The 14,092-nt window shown below is 37.9% G+C and overlaps 2 protein-coding genes across 2 annotated transcripts; one reads left to right on the top strand and one right to left on the bottom strand.

The window, feature by feature from the left end:
* The first annotated feature begins 253 nt into the window (after nucleotides 1–253).
* gpx7 (glutathione peroxidase 7) lies at nucleotides 254–4,428 on the top strand. The gene is made up of 4 exons (XM_020702558.3): nucleotides 254–368; nucleotides 540–712; nucleotides 2,707–2,968; nucleotides 4,020–4,428. The coding sequence occupies exons 2-4, from the start codon at nucleotides 581–583 to the stop codon at nucleotides 4,181–4,183; spliced, it is 558 nt and encodes a 185-aa protein (XP_020558217.1). The 5' UTR covers nucleotides 254–368; nucleotides 540–580; the 3' UTR covers nucleotides 4,184–4,428.
* A 2,888-nt stretch (nucleotides 4,429–7,316) lies between these two features.
* LOC101169437 (antiviral innate immune response effector IFIT1) lies at nucleotides 7,317–9,149 on the bottom strand. The gene is made up of 3 exons (XM_004068233.4): nucleotides 9,119–9,149; nucleotides 8,975–9,008; nucleotides 7,317–8,825 (listed from the first exon to the last, which is right to left on the bottom strand). The coding sequence occupies exon 3, from the start codon at nucleotides 8,803–8,805 to the stop codon at nucleotides 7,552–7,554; it is 1,254 nt and encodes a 417-aa protein (XP_004068281.1). The 5' UTR covers nucleotides 8,806–8,825; nucleotides 8,975–9,008; nucleotides 9,119–9,149; the 3' UTR covers nucleotides 7,317–7,551.
* Between the last annotated feature and the right edge of the window lie 4,943 nt (nucleotides 9,150–14,092).

Consider the following 14,092-nt stretch of genomic DNA (forward strand, 5'->3'; position numbering starts at 1 on the left):
TGTTGTTTTTTTTTGTTTAAACCTATCTTTTAAAGGGAAAATTCAAGTTTTTCTAAATGTCCACGAATGGTATTGGTTTGAATTTTTCCATTTTTCAACCTGTCATGCAAAGAATACATATATTTTTATTTATCTCTATTTCTTTGTTTTATTATTATTATTATTATTATTATTATTATTATTATTATTATTATTATTATTATTATTATTATTATTATTATTATTATTATTCATTGGAAGGAAACGCAGTCATTGGAGTGTTTAGGAACTGCAATAGTTTTATTTTTACAACCTTTTCCCGGAAGTCACGTGCCACAGCGTGTAGCTTGATGGTGACAGAAGTTTTCCACAGACCTGGCAGTTTTAAAGTAAGTAATAAGGAATAATTTTTTTGTTTAATATTCTTTTTTCTTTTTTAAAATTGTTGATACTACTATTTTTTAAAGGAAACGTAGTCATTGGGATGTTTACGAATTGCATTCATTTTATTTTTCCAACCTTCCTCCGGAAGTCACGTGCCACAACTTTTACCTTGACAGTGACAGAAGTTTGCAGCTGAGCTGGCAGTTCGGCAGAAAAGATGCTCCGCTCAGCGCTCGCCGTTTTTGTAACACTATTCAGTCTCTCTGAAAGCAAACAAAAGGACTTTTACACCTTCAAAGTTGTGAACAGCAGAGGGAAGCTCGTGTCTCTAGAAAAATACCGGGGTTCGGTGAGTCCAAATGAAATAAACAAAACTAACAGAACCTCTTCCTGCGCCGAACCTGGATGGAATATATTTTGCGGGACCTTTCCGCTCCTTTTGCATGCCGGCATGAGCGCATCTTTTAAGAGAGTGCTTTAACTTTCTGTCTGCAGATGGGACTAACACTTGTCTGAATGCTGTGGGGCGCTCGGGCTCCTCTCGGTAGTCTACGTGGCAGGAGGCCTGCAGCTGTAGGAGCTCTGCAGCTCCCATGAACTACTAGTGAAGGTACCACGATCCAAGCTGTCCACAAACGCAACATTTCACTGATGCATTAAAATGCACACGAAAAATTAAAGCCCTATTATTACAATATTGTTTTCGCAATTCTTTCTATCTGCATTTTTGGATGAACGTCCTCAAAAGTGATGACATCACAGGCGGGCGAAACCAAAATGAATTAGAATGAGAAGATTAAAAGTCAAAGCAGAAAGTTACACAAAATATTAAGTTATTCAAGTCACAACAAGAGCTCAACAGTTTGTACTTTGGTTTCAATGAAAGCATCGTATCTGATGCTTTGTTTTGTTTATTTTGGGAGGACTATAGATTTTTATTTTAAACATTATGATTTGTTTATGTTTAAATAAACGAGAGGAACACACTGCACCCTTTAAAGCATGAATGAAGCTCTTGCATGTGCTGATCTGCACTAACACTTGTGTTTGGGACCTGCAGCCTATAGATTTTATTGATTCCTTTTGCATTATGACTAACAGTTTCACGTGATGTATCACGTGATGTAATAAAGGAGAGAGAAAAGATTTTTTTTTGCCTTTATTATTAAATGTTTCCCGTTTAGTTTTAAACTGCTATCAGAAGAAAGCGTGCAGTAGATCAAAGATCATATAGACTTTGATTTATAATATAATAATAATGGATTGGATTTATCTGCGCTTTTCAAGACACCCAAAGCGCTAGTGTGTCCATTATTCATTCACTCCTCATTCATACTTGGTGATGGTAAGCTACTGTTGTAGCCACAGCTGGCCTGGGGCAGACTGACGGAGGCGTGGCTGCCAGTTCGCGCCTACGGCCCCTCTGACCATCACCGGGATCATTCATGCGCATTCACACACCAGTGGAGCCACACTGGAGGCAAGGAGGGTGAAGTGTCTTGCCCAAGCACACAACGGCATTTTGGCTGGTGGGAGCGGGGATCGAACCGCCAACCCTTCGATCATTGGACGACCCGCTCAACCACCTCAGCCACTGTCGCCCGATTTGACTGAACGAGAGAAGATAATTTATTCTTTCATTTCTATTTATTGTTTTTATTCAGAACCAAGAAAATTGGTAAATTCATCGACCTCTCATGGGGGGGGACATAATTGCTAAAAACTTATTGAACCTTTTTCATACTATAAAAGTTATTCTTTATAGTATAACCCAATCATTTAAAATAAACATTGAAATAAAAAGAAAATAATACACATATCTTTCTAAAATTAATATAAAGACCCACTCCGATCATCTTTTGATCTCTTATAAAAGTGTTTCCAGTGGTCTTTTAATTATGATTATGCTGTTTTTAGCCAAAATAAAAACATATAAACATTTGCTTACTCTCTCTCACTCCCCCAACCTAAAATTAGCGGTGCAACAAAAATGGCGAGCAATATTAGAGCTATCCAGTTGTATGGTTTTGAGCAAGACGCCTGCTCAGACGAGGAAAATGAAGATGTTCTTGGATCTATTTGTCTCCAAGTGGATGCATCAGAATGGAGCGGAGCACGGAGCTCAAAACAAATACGATCTTTTTTTTCAACAGCATGTTTTTGTCTGCTCCTGGTTCAGAATGTTGAAGTACTTAGAAATGTAGTTTTGAGCAGAATTTTTGTCCTCCATCCTCAGAAAATGCCACAACACCAAAAACATACTTCATCAGAGTGAATCTATGAAAGCAAATTTGGGGAAATGTTTTTTGCCGGCTTGTTGTCACTGTATTTGTGTTTCTTCAGGTGTCGCTGGTGGTGAACGTAGCCAGTGAATGTGGCTTCACCGAAGAACATTACAAAGACCTGCAGCAGCTCCAGCGGGACTTTGGCTCAAGTCACTTCAATGTTCTGGGTTTCCCCTGCAACCAGTTCGGGCAGCAGGAGCCGGGCAGCGACAAGGAAATCGACAGCTTTGTGCGCAGAGTCTATGGAGTCTCCTTCCCGCTGTTCAGCAAAATCGCTGTAGTTGGAACAGGAGCCCATAATGTCTACAAGTATCTTGCTGGTAAGATCTTTGATCCCCCAAAAGAGCTGCAAATGTCTACTGCTCACAAAGATAACCCCCTTTAATCTGTGCAGAATTGAATCTGTTAACTCAGGAGATGTCAGCGGGGAGACCTAAATAACAAACAATCTTTGACATACCATACTTTGACATACATACTTTGACCGCTAAAGCGATCAACGTGAATCATCGGATTCTGAGGAAGAGAAAAGCTGCTTTTCATATCGGCTTTAAACTGTTACGTAACGCATTCCTAATTATTAGCTGATTAAGTTGATTGCATATCGGCGCAAAGCTGCTTTTCTCCGCTTCAGAATCCGCTGGAATTACGTTCTTTGCTTAAACTGTTTTAATAATTACAGTAGTCAAAATAATGTCAACACTGGAGCTAAAGCTTTGCTGTTAATAGAACAAACAGTTTTCACTTTGCAAATGTGTTTAAAAACGTCCTTAAATCGTTTTTTAAACAACAGTTTTTAAAATTAATTAGTTTAAAGTCTCAATCTGATCATTTTTGATCAATTTTAAGGCGTTTCCCAGAGGTCTTTTAATTCTGATCATGCAGCTTTTATCTATCCTGTGTCGTTTTCTAGGACATAGTGTCTGTAGAGCAGCAGGAGCTCATTAGACATTCGCCTTTGAGTTGTGGGCGGGACTGTTGACGCAGAGTAAGCCCTTTTCAACTTCCCATCATCCATCTGTTTGAATGGTGAGCAATTTTGGAGCGATGCTGCTGTACGGTTCAGAACCAGATGCCTCCTCAGACGAGGAAAACAAAGACAAACGTGGATCTAGTCGTCTATAAGTAGATGCATCAGAATGGAGCAGGGCAGGGAGCTTGAGGACCGCCGATTATAGTTTCTACTTGACAACTATAAGCTTTTTCCAACTGCATTTATTCATCTGCTCCTGATTCACAACAAAAAAGAAATACTAAGAAATTTAATTTTAAGCCACCAAAAACACAATTTTCATCAGAGTGGGTCTTTTAAGAAAATGATTAAAGAAGATTTTGGAATGATGTTGTAAAGTTTGCTTTTGATTTTCACAGACTCGTCCGGAAAAGAGCCCGACTGGAACTTCTGGAAGTATCTCATTGACGTGAACGGCAAAGTGGTGGATGCGTGGGGACCCAAGGTTTCCGTCAAAGAAATCCGGCCCAAAATAGCTGAAATGGTTCGGCAGATAATCCTAAAGAAGAAAGAGGAGCTTTAAGTTGCTTCCAGATCCTTTGCAGCAAAGAGAACCAAAGGAACAAACGACACATTTGTAGAAATCTTGTTGAGGTCTTGAATTTATCTGACAAGCGTTAATCCCATCTTCATGCACTAATGAAACGTCACTGTGTCCGTATGTTTGTCACGTTTGAATCAAGAACTCTTGAGTTTTTTTATATACTAAGTACAAATGCTTTGATTTGATTTTTTTGTTTGTTATTGAATAAACTTTTACTGTGATGACTTGGTTTTTGAGATGGTGCTTAGCTATTTTCACTAAAACTTCAGATGTTTGTTGAAGTTGGTTCAAATCTGTTTTTTTTACGGTGGCCCTGAAGTTCAAATCACATCAACAAATCACTCGACAATTAAAAAAGCAAAGCAATTAATAAAAAAACAACTTCGCATTTTAGAAATCAATACAAAATTCCAAAAACCAAAATGTAATTCATGAAAAAACCACAATTCCAAAAAAAAAAAAAAAAAACGTAAAAAAAGGGAAAATAAAAGAGGAGTCCAGAAATAAGAAATGTTAAAAAATAATTCAAAGAAACCGGAAAAGGTAGGTATCATATGAGTTATTTGGCCTGAAAATATCTTCCGACAGACGATATTTCTTTGAACGTCTGGCCACACCCACTGCAAAAGTTTGCTCATTGCTCAGTTCTTCCTTTAGCTCAGTTGGAGCAAAACGTCCTTATGTTGCTGTCGTCATCCAATCAGAGATGTCCAATCTAGCATACTTGTGTTTTCTTAAATGCTTTTTTTTACAATTTGGTCTGTGGAATTTTATTTTAACTTCTAAAATATGTTTTTTAGTACTATTTGTTCTGCTTTTTTTTATTTAACTTTAACAAGTTTTTTTCCATTGAGTGATCTATTGGTGTGACGTGTCGCGGTCACCGTTGTCTTTAGTCCTGGTGTGTGACAAGGACGAGTTTTCAAAGTTTTTAAACACAAGCAGGTCATTTGAGATCACGTGCTGCATGAAAACACCCACCAAGAGATGCTACCAAACACATGCAGCAAAGCACGTCTTTAGCATCTTCTTTTCACTTTGACCTAACGGGTGAAGGCAGTTTCTGGAGTCGTCACTGATTGTAAGAGGTCTCCAGAAGTGTTTTTTTAATGGAACTTGCTTCAAATTGATACTGGAGCTCAGTTTAAACAGTTCCACAACTTGGTTAAGACCATCACAAGGGCCCTTAATCAGCAGATTATCACAAGTGAGGTCATTCATGCCCCTCAAAATCAACACCTCAAGGTACTAGATTAGTGGTCCCCAACCCCTGGGTCGTGAACTGCCTGTCGCTTGGTAGACAAAATAAATGTATTTTGGATAATTTCTGTTGTGTTTAGTTTCTGATTCTGAATGAAGTTTTTTTTTGGAAAAATGACCAGATTCTGTCCACCACATCCATCTACAACCAGGAAACACTAAACATGTGGAATGCGTTGAAGAATGTGCTAATAGGAAGGTAAAAGTGTCACAAAATTGACGAGCTTGTAGATTTTACGTGAGAACTTGTAGAATTATTTTACAAGTCAAATCTACAAGAAACATTTTATCTTCTTACGCAGTGCCTGCGTTTTTGAACTTGCATTTAGCTCATGGTGTTCACACTGCAAGTGGGTACGGGCGCCTTTTTTTTTTCTGCTGTCCACGGACGCATGACGGCTTGGTGCGAAAAGTTAAAGTGGTTCAAATGTCATGAATCTTGATCCAGGCTTTTTCTTTCACAGCTCTATTCTGAAATATTAAAAACTTGGTGTTATAGAACTCTAGCCACTGAAGTACGAATAAACGGCGTAAAGAACATGTAAATCAAGGTAGAACATGAACCCTGTGTGATTATGCTGCTTAAATGCAATTCATTAGTGATACATGCATTAGTTATGTAGTTTGAACGTGATATGTGCGTCATATACCCGATCTAAAAGTTAGACATCGGTGGAACATGCGTGAAAAGACTTTTAGACGTACATGGAATGGTCGTGAAAAGCCACAAATTTGCGTATGCATGTTGCAAAAATCACGCACAGTTGCGTAAGATTTACATAATAATTGTTTATAAACTACATAAAACACACGTAAACTGCATAATTCCCAACCGACCAAAAGTTTGAACAGCTCAAAACTGAATTCACGTTAAGACCTGACAGGCGGAACCCTCAACAGAAATCTGCGCACATCGACGAACGCTAAAAACACCTATGAGTTACGTATAACACGCATGTGACATGTGACATGTGCCATGTGCCATCCACATGTCACTACCAAGTCCAAGTCGCTGACTGGTCAAAGTTTGACCTGGTTAAACTTGTCTGTAGAGCCAGAAAACTGCATATATGTGCATTTATAAAGACTTTTCATTGAAAGGGGGTTGCTTAAACGCACGTTTCTGATGGTGCTTTGAACGTAACATTACTGTCGATGCATGTCAAGTCATTTGCTTCAGTCACGCGTCTAAAATACATCCACTTCAATCGCCAAATCCACTCCAACAGCTAAAATAAAAGCCCAGAGCTAGCAAAGGTTAATAAAAAGAACAAAAGTCCTTGGGAAGTTTCTTTGGGGAGAAGGGACCCAGTGATGAAATGGAGGAAGAGCCTTTAACTTAAAAGAAAAATAAATCTGCTATCTACTGACAAAACCAGGAGTCTTCTTTGCAATATGGATTTTTTCTCACATTTGCTTCAGCATGCCAAACCCTCTTTGCACAAACATGCAGCAACTGACTCTTTAATGTTACACTAATTAAAAAGTTGCATTCACTGTGGATTTAATATTATACTTAGAAATCAACAGTTTTATGACAGTTGTATCATTTATTTTATTTAATATCTGTCAAACCTTAAAAGTTGGTCACGGCTGAAAATTGACATTAAAGGGAAAATCTACATCACATTTTCATGGGTCCCACACAAATACTACGTTCAGAAAATACTCCTCTATGCTAAAGAGAAATACACAATGAATTATCAAGGTTCATTAAAACAAAATATGAATGATCTTTCTGCTCAGATAATCTGACCCCAAATTGAATTCTCAGTGATTTTTACAAATCAGAAACAAATTTATAAATCAAAAATTTTGTCACACAGAATCTTCATTATTGGTAAAACATCCAGAAACACAAAATGAAAATTTATTTTTAAAGGATGTTTGTTTTGCTTTTCACAAATAAAGTCTTAGTAAAATAGTAAAAACTCCTCAGATCTGAAAACTTTGTTGTGACACAATATATAATTTTGAAGAGTGGAACCAAAAGCAAACGTCAAAATTTACAGTTTTTGATTGCAAATTTCTTGATATAATTAATGCCGTGGAAAGCCAATAAAGAAAAGATGAGAAGATGTTTCACTTCAGTCCAATGTTGGCAGTTCGGCAAGGAACCGTGTTACTTCTTCACACAGCGGGTGTTTATTTTGGTGTTGAATCTTCTCCAGCACTTTGATGCTTTGGTCACGATAGAAGGACTTGTGTGGTATTCTTGCAGCTTCCATGTAGTACCTTGTTGATTCTTCTCTTTCTTTTTGAGTAAAATACAAATATCTTGCATAATAATAGTAAAGCATCTGTTTTCCCTCATGATTCTGATCAGCAGCTTTTTGCAGCAGTTCTTCAAATTTCTGCTTAGCTTTTTCCTGTTGATTGGTCTTTGCATAAATGCCCGCAAGATATATTTCCTTTTTCCATGAGGTCTCCGGGTACAAACGAATCACCTCCAGGTGTAGACTGATTGATCTGTTGATCACTTTAGGGGAATTGTTGTCTGTGTGATAGATCTTTGTCTTGTAAAAGTTAGCGGTGCATCTTTTATTGAAACGTGCCTCTGGATGTCTTTCCAGAGCTTCTTCAGCCACATTTATGAGGTCATCAATGGATAAATGATCTTTGAAGAGTGACTGTAATGGCTCAATGCCACTGTATTTGGTTAGAGGTTTGTCAAAAATCGTTCTGGCCAGCTTACGGGCTTCATCTTTAATGTCCTCTCCTGTCTTAGCTCGTCTAATCAAGTCATAAGCAGCAAGATACACGCTTGCAGGGTCCCGCTCTTTGGCCTCTCTGATTTCCTCCCAGAGATCAGCACTTATAACTTCTCCGAGGTCTTTTGAGATATTTACAAGGTTCACCACACGGCTTGTTTGCCACTCCACTCTGTCAGGCTGCATCTTTATGGCTTTGTTGAAGTAATACATTGCCAACAGCTTTTGTGTTTTGCCATACTTCATCAGATTCCAAGCTTTTTCAGCATAGACCTCTGGCGGGGGGTGCTCACTCATCAGATCATCAATCTTAGACAAGTACCTCTGTGCCTCTGCTTCTTTTCCCAATTTGTGGTACAGCCAAGCCAGATTGCCATAGTTCACCACCAACCAGGGTCCTTCATCATCATTGTTTCTGAGCCGGCAGAAGGTGTCTTTAGCTTCGTTGAAGTTTCTCAAGGCCTCATCCTTCAAGTCCAACTGGTAATAAACAAACCCTAGCAAGTTGTAAACGTGACCCATCCAGCTGGATGTACTGTTGGAGACAAGATCCTCTAATTCATCCCTGAATTTGATAGGATTCAGCTTCCAAGTAAAGTGGCACTCAAGGGCTTCCAGTTTGGACTCCATCTTAGGCAGACTGAGAAGCACTGAAACAAATCCAAAGTAAAGTTTTAGTACAAACATGCCTTCAGTCAAATCACAGGACCTTAAAACATAAGACGTAAAGGCAAAGCATAAGGAAAACAACATCAATGAGTGTCAAAAAAATAAAATAGTTAATGAGGAAGTGCCTCACAGTTCAATCCACGACCAATGGACACAATGTGATGCTGAAACGAAAAAAAGAAATGAGAAAAAGAACTTTAATTGTACAAATTACTCCTTCATTCAAAACACTGGCTGTCAGAAGAAGGTGTTTTCTGTAGAGTCAAGGACTTACCTCCTCGTTCGTGCATGCCAACACATCTGAATTCTGGTCCTTATAAACCCCTGCTTTGGGTGCCATAAAAACCTTTAATGTTTAACTTTCACAGTACTGTAAATAGCAGGACAGTAAATGCTGGGTTTGACATCATTAGAGTTCTTTTTATTTGGAAACGAAAGAAGGGAAAAAAAGAACAAGCAAATACTGACTTTCTGTAGAAGGTTGTAAATTATCTGTGCTTCATATTTTTTGTGGGTCAAAAATGTTTTGAAAATCAGAAAGTTAGACATCTTCTGATGCTAAAACTACAAGTTAAAGGCACAACTGTGACATGACAGCTCATTACAGGGAACCCAAACGCTGACAATGTTTGGCAGGACGATGGGAAAGCAAACTGATTCACTGAAGAACAAAATGAAGACTCAGAAAGGTTAACTATTGATCATCTTTTGGAGAAGTGGTCCTAAAATATCTGGCACAACACTGACTTCTGATTCCTGTCAAACCTCTGACTGATGATGAGATGAGGTAGAGGAAGGATGCAGAGCTTCGTAGACGTCTGTCAAAATAACCAGCAATAGATTCATGCCACAACGGAAATAGTGGTTGACTGCTGATGCCGGCCTCCTCTCTCCTTACTGGGGAACATTTATGGTGAGGAAGCAGCAAATCTTGTTGTTGGGAATCAATGGAGAAGGTCTGAAGGGAAAAAGATGCTAGTATGGGGTGTCTGGGATATTTTTATTAAGTTTTGTTCTCATGAGTGAGGCATTTAAATGTTTTTCTATGATTCTAGTATTTGTAGATGTTTTGGGCATTTTTATTTTAGATGTTAACCTCAATTTTTCCTATTTTTGCATTTATGTTTCATCAGTTTCCTTGTTTTATTTCTTTATCTTTCTGTTTAATTGCACGTTTGGGAGTTTCCTCATCGAACGACAATAAAAGCAAGAATCTTATCTAAAGAACATCTGACTAAGTGTAATGACACACAGGTGCAGCCCCACCTAACCACAGCTGAGGGAAATAAAGAGTTATCTGTAAAGTTTCAGAATGCAAACAGGACTCAGTTTCTGTTCTGAAGACATTTGGAAATAAATGTTACTAGTGCCAGATCCGTTCACCAAGTAACCACTAACATTCCTGGTTCCAAATGACTCGTTAGTGGTAGATCTTGAGCGTGGATCTCATAATATCTTAATTTCAAAGGCAAATCTTTTCTCTCCTTTATTTTTATCCTTTTTATTATTTTATTATAATATTTTCATGGCTAATGTAGGTGACTGATTGTTTTCTTTATTTTTTTTATGTCTCCAGTTTCCCTTAACTTTTAAGTGTAAAGTTTATCTTAATCCTCCTTAAAATATCTGCTGCTGCTTTAAACGTTATTTGTTCAACAGATTTTGTGTAGGACCCATGAGAATATAATATAGATTTCTCCTCAACCCATAACGTTGAAGCTAAAAATGTGGAACTTCAGCCTGGACTGCTTTTAAGGTGCAATGGAGAAAAATGAAAAAAGAAAAGAAAGGAAAAAAATAGGTCTCTAAAATTGGTATTTTTTAAATACAGTAACAAACATGAATTTCACAGTTTGAGTGGCAGCATCCTCAGAACATTAGACAGCCGGTTGCTGAATATAAGGCAGAGTGTGTTGGTTAGTGGGAACAACTGTCACAACAAAGCCATATTTGGAGTATAAAGACTCCTGGTATTTGTTTGTTAAATGGAGCTTTCTTTTATTTTGAAGATGTTTCCTCAATGACTGTTTTCTGTGAAAAGAAACTGTTCAAATACTTTTGTTTTTAGTTAGCTTTGTTAACTTGGGGGTTTTAATATAGCGGTCGGCACAGCCGCGAAAGTAGCGGATGTTTTTTCAACAGGTGACCGAGTGACAAGCATCAGGAATAAGTTGGATGTGGTCGGGAGAATCCAGTGGGTTTGCAAAATAAAACTTCCTTCAGAATCAGAATTTAAATAAAATGGAAAAAATGTAAGTCATATTTTTTTTTCCTCTGCGGACTGGTAGCAACTGTTCCAGCAGCAGCGAGGTTGGGAACCACTGTCATATGCGGGTCAGGTCCCTGATGTTCCACTAAACTCTAAACTTTTGCCCCTAGTTTAATGAAAATGATTTCTTGAGGTTTATACAGCTTCTGATTTATTCGGCCTGCAAGTCGAATGTCAGGGGGGCAGGTCAAGGGGTCATAAAGGGGTAGACATGGTCAGCAACAGTACTCACGTAGGCTGTGGTGTTACCATGCTAAGTAAGCGTGCTATGAAAAGTTACCACCAAATTCTGACCCTGCCATCTGACTGTGGCAGCAAAAAAGAGACTAATCAGACCAGACAACATTTTCCCAATCTTCCATTGTCCAGTTTCGGTGAATCTGTGAATAGCCTCAGTTTCCTGTTCTTAGGTGACAGGAGTGGCACATGGTGTTGTCTTCTGCTGCTGTAGCCCATCTGGTTGGACGTGTTTTGCGTTCAGAGATTCTCTTCTACAGACATTGCTTGGAACCAGTAGTTATTTGAGTTTCTGTTGCCTTTCTATCAGCTGGAACAAGTCTGGCCATTCTCCTCTGACTTCTGGCTTCAAAAAAGTATTTTTACTTACAGAACTGCCGGTCCCTGGATAATTTCTCTTTTTTGGACCATTCTCTGTAAATCCTAGAAATGGTTGAGGGTAAAAAATCCCGGCAGATCAGCAGCTTCTGAAATACTCAGACTAGCTTGTCTGGCAACCAACAACCACGTTTGAAGTCCATCAAATCACCTTTCTTCCCCATTCTGATGTTTGAACTGCAACACATGGTCTTGACCATGTCTACACACCTAAAATGCATTGAGTTGCTGTCATGTGATTGGCTGAATGGAAATTTGAGTGTGTTAATTTTTGTGCCTAATGCGTATCTGTCATATACTGGATATGTCAAAAGAAATGTCTATAGTGACAAACTATGTTCATAATAATTAAAAAAATTACCTCAAACATATACAAATAACCCCAAAAAACCTGAATGAGTAGAATTATGTTTCTCTATGAAAAATAATAAAATGCCAAATTTAGAGAAGATAAAAATAAAATTGATGGACACAATTAGTGCTGACCCCAAAACTGACTTTAACTCCTTTTAGAGTTGACAAAGTCAGTTGAAGACTTTTGTTGCTAAAAATCTAGTATTTTTAAATTCAGGCAAAAAACTGAGCAAAGTCCAGAAACATTTATCAGAAACTCCTCGTTCCTGCCAAGACTTCTTGCCACAGACCAGTATTTAAGTAAACAGGGTAATAAGTCTCCTGCAGTGAGCTAGGCACAAACAAGCTGGTTTCACCATTGTAGGTTTCATAAGTTTCGTTTCTGTTTTTATTTTTTTTTAAATCTTATGATGCTAATAAAAATGTCTATCTTATCTTACCCTAATGCACAGCTTCAATCACTTTGTGTTTGATCATCAACTTCATAAACAGACCTCCCATATCAACTGAAACTTGTTTACTTGTTTGAGGCAGCAGTATTTGGTAGGTGTCCTCCAGAAGGTGGAATTTGAGGTATTTGAAATACAGAGAAATCAATGTTTTTATGGTATGTAGCTAGTGAAAGCAAGGAAACATTTTTTTAGATCATAGACAGTAGGTTGGATTGTTCAAAAGACAAAGATTATCTTAATTTTGATATTCAGAAGTGCTCCACATTAGAAATGGACATCAACAACATTTGACCTATACTGAGTGGTTGGTGTCCATTAGGTCTGCACAATGAATCGCAAATTTATCGGTATTGAGATATCAAGCTTTGCCATTTCGAGGTGCTGTGCGAAACTACAATTCCAAAATCAAGTGCCCCAGAAATCTCCCAGAGGTCTCTGCGAAATACCATTGTGCATTGATGCTTACTTGAATGGCGAATGCAAACCACAACACACTGCGTTTGAACAACTTTTACAAAGAAAATTTATTTAAATGTATTTTTTAAAATAAAATATCAACGTTATCATCTTTAGAACACAGGGAATTCATGAATGGTCGTCGCAAAATGCTCATATTGATGAGATTTTTACTTTGTGAAATCCATGATGTTATATTTGCTGTAAAACAAAAAAAAGCAGTGAGCATGGTGTACGAATTACTCTTAAAATCCAGGGCACTACATAGTCCCGCACTATATAGTTTTTAGTAGTTAGGTATTAGAGAGGGAATTGAGACATAGCCAGTGTTTCTTATCATTTATTATTGGTGATATCAAAGTGAACTTTTCAATAAAATCAGGCCAAATAGGAAAAATACTCATGCAAATAAAAATATTCCTAACTTATTGTGAGTCTTGTAAGTAATCAGAGATGAGTGCTTTTTGCAGTAGAAGAGGGGTATATGGGTGCAGACCAAGAGGTGCGTGTTCCTTGGAACTGGAACACACTGTTGAACTTTCTCTGTGTTGTGGGCCTAAGGGCCGTGTCACACAGCTACTATGTACATTTTACACATTTTCCATGTATTCAATTTCTGTCTTTCGTGATGAATGCGCGAAATACGTAATTCGCTAGTGTTTCCTGTCATGTGTCGCTGTGCGCAGATGTTCGTCGAGGATGTTGGGCGATTGGCCTTTACCTGAATTTGGTTTTATGCTGATCAGAATTTTTGGTTAGATGAAAATTAAGCAGGTTTTGTGTATTTTACGAGGCTTGTACACAATTCAAGCGTAAATCTTACGCAATTGTGCATAGTTTTTGTCTATGGACTTTTTACGTACGTACCACTGAAGTATAACTTTTATATTGCGTATAGAGCACACATATGACGTTCAAATTAAGTAAATTAATGCATGGATTTTGGGCCATATTTGCCTTTTTCGTTGATTTACATGTTCTTTGCATGATTTATTTGTACTTTTGTGGTTTCAAAGTGGTTCAATTCTGATTCTCACTCTTTCCACGTGTATTCACGTATGACCAATTTTCATCTGTACAATGTGCGCAAAATGTACGTAAT

This window comes from Oryzias latipes, chromosome 4, assembly GCF_053564925.1.
Source record: "Oryzias latipes strain Hd-rR chromosome 4, Olatipes_Hd-rR_3.1".
Taxonomy (NCBI): domain Eukaryota; kingdom Metazoa; phylum Chordata; class Actinopteri; order Beloniformes; family Adrianichthyidae; genus Oryzias; species Oryzias latipes.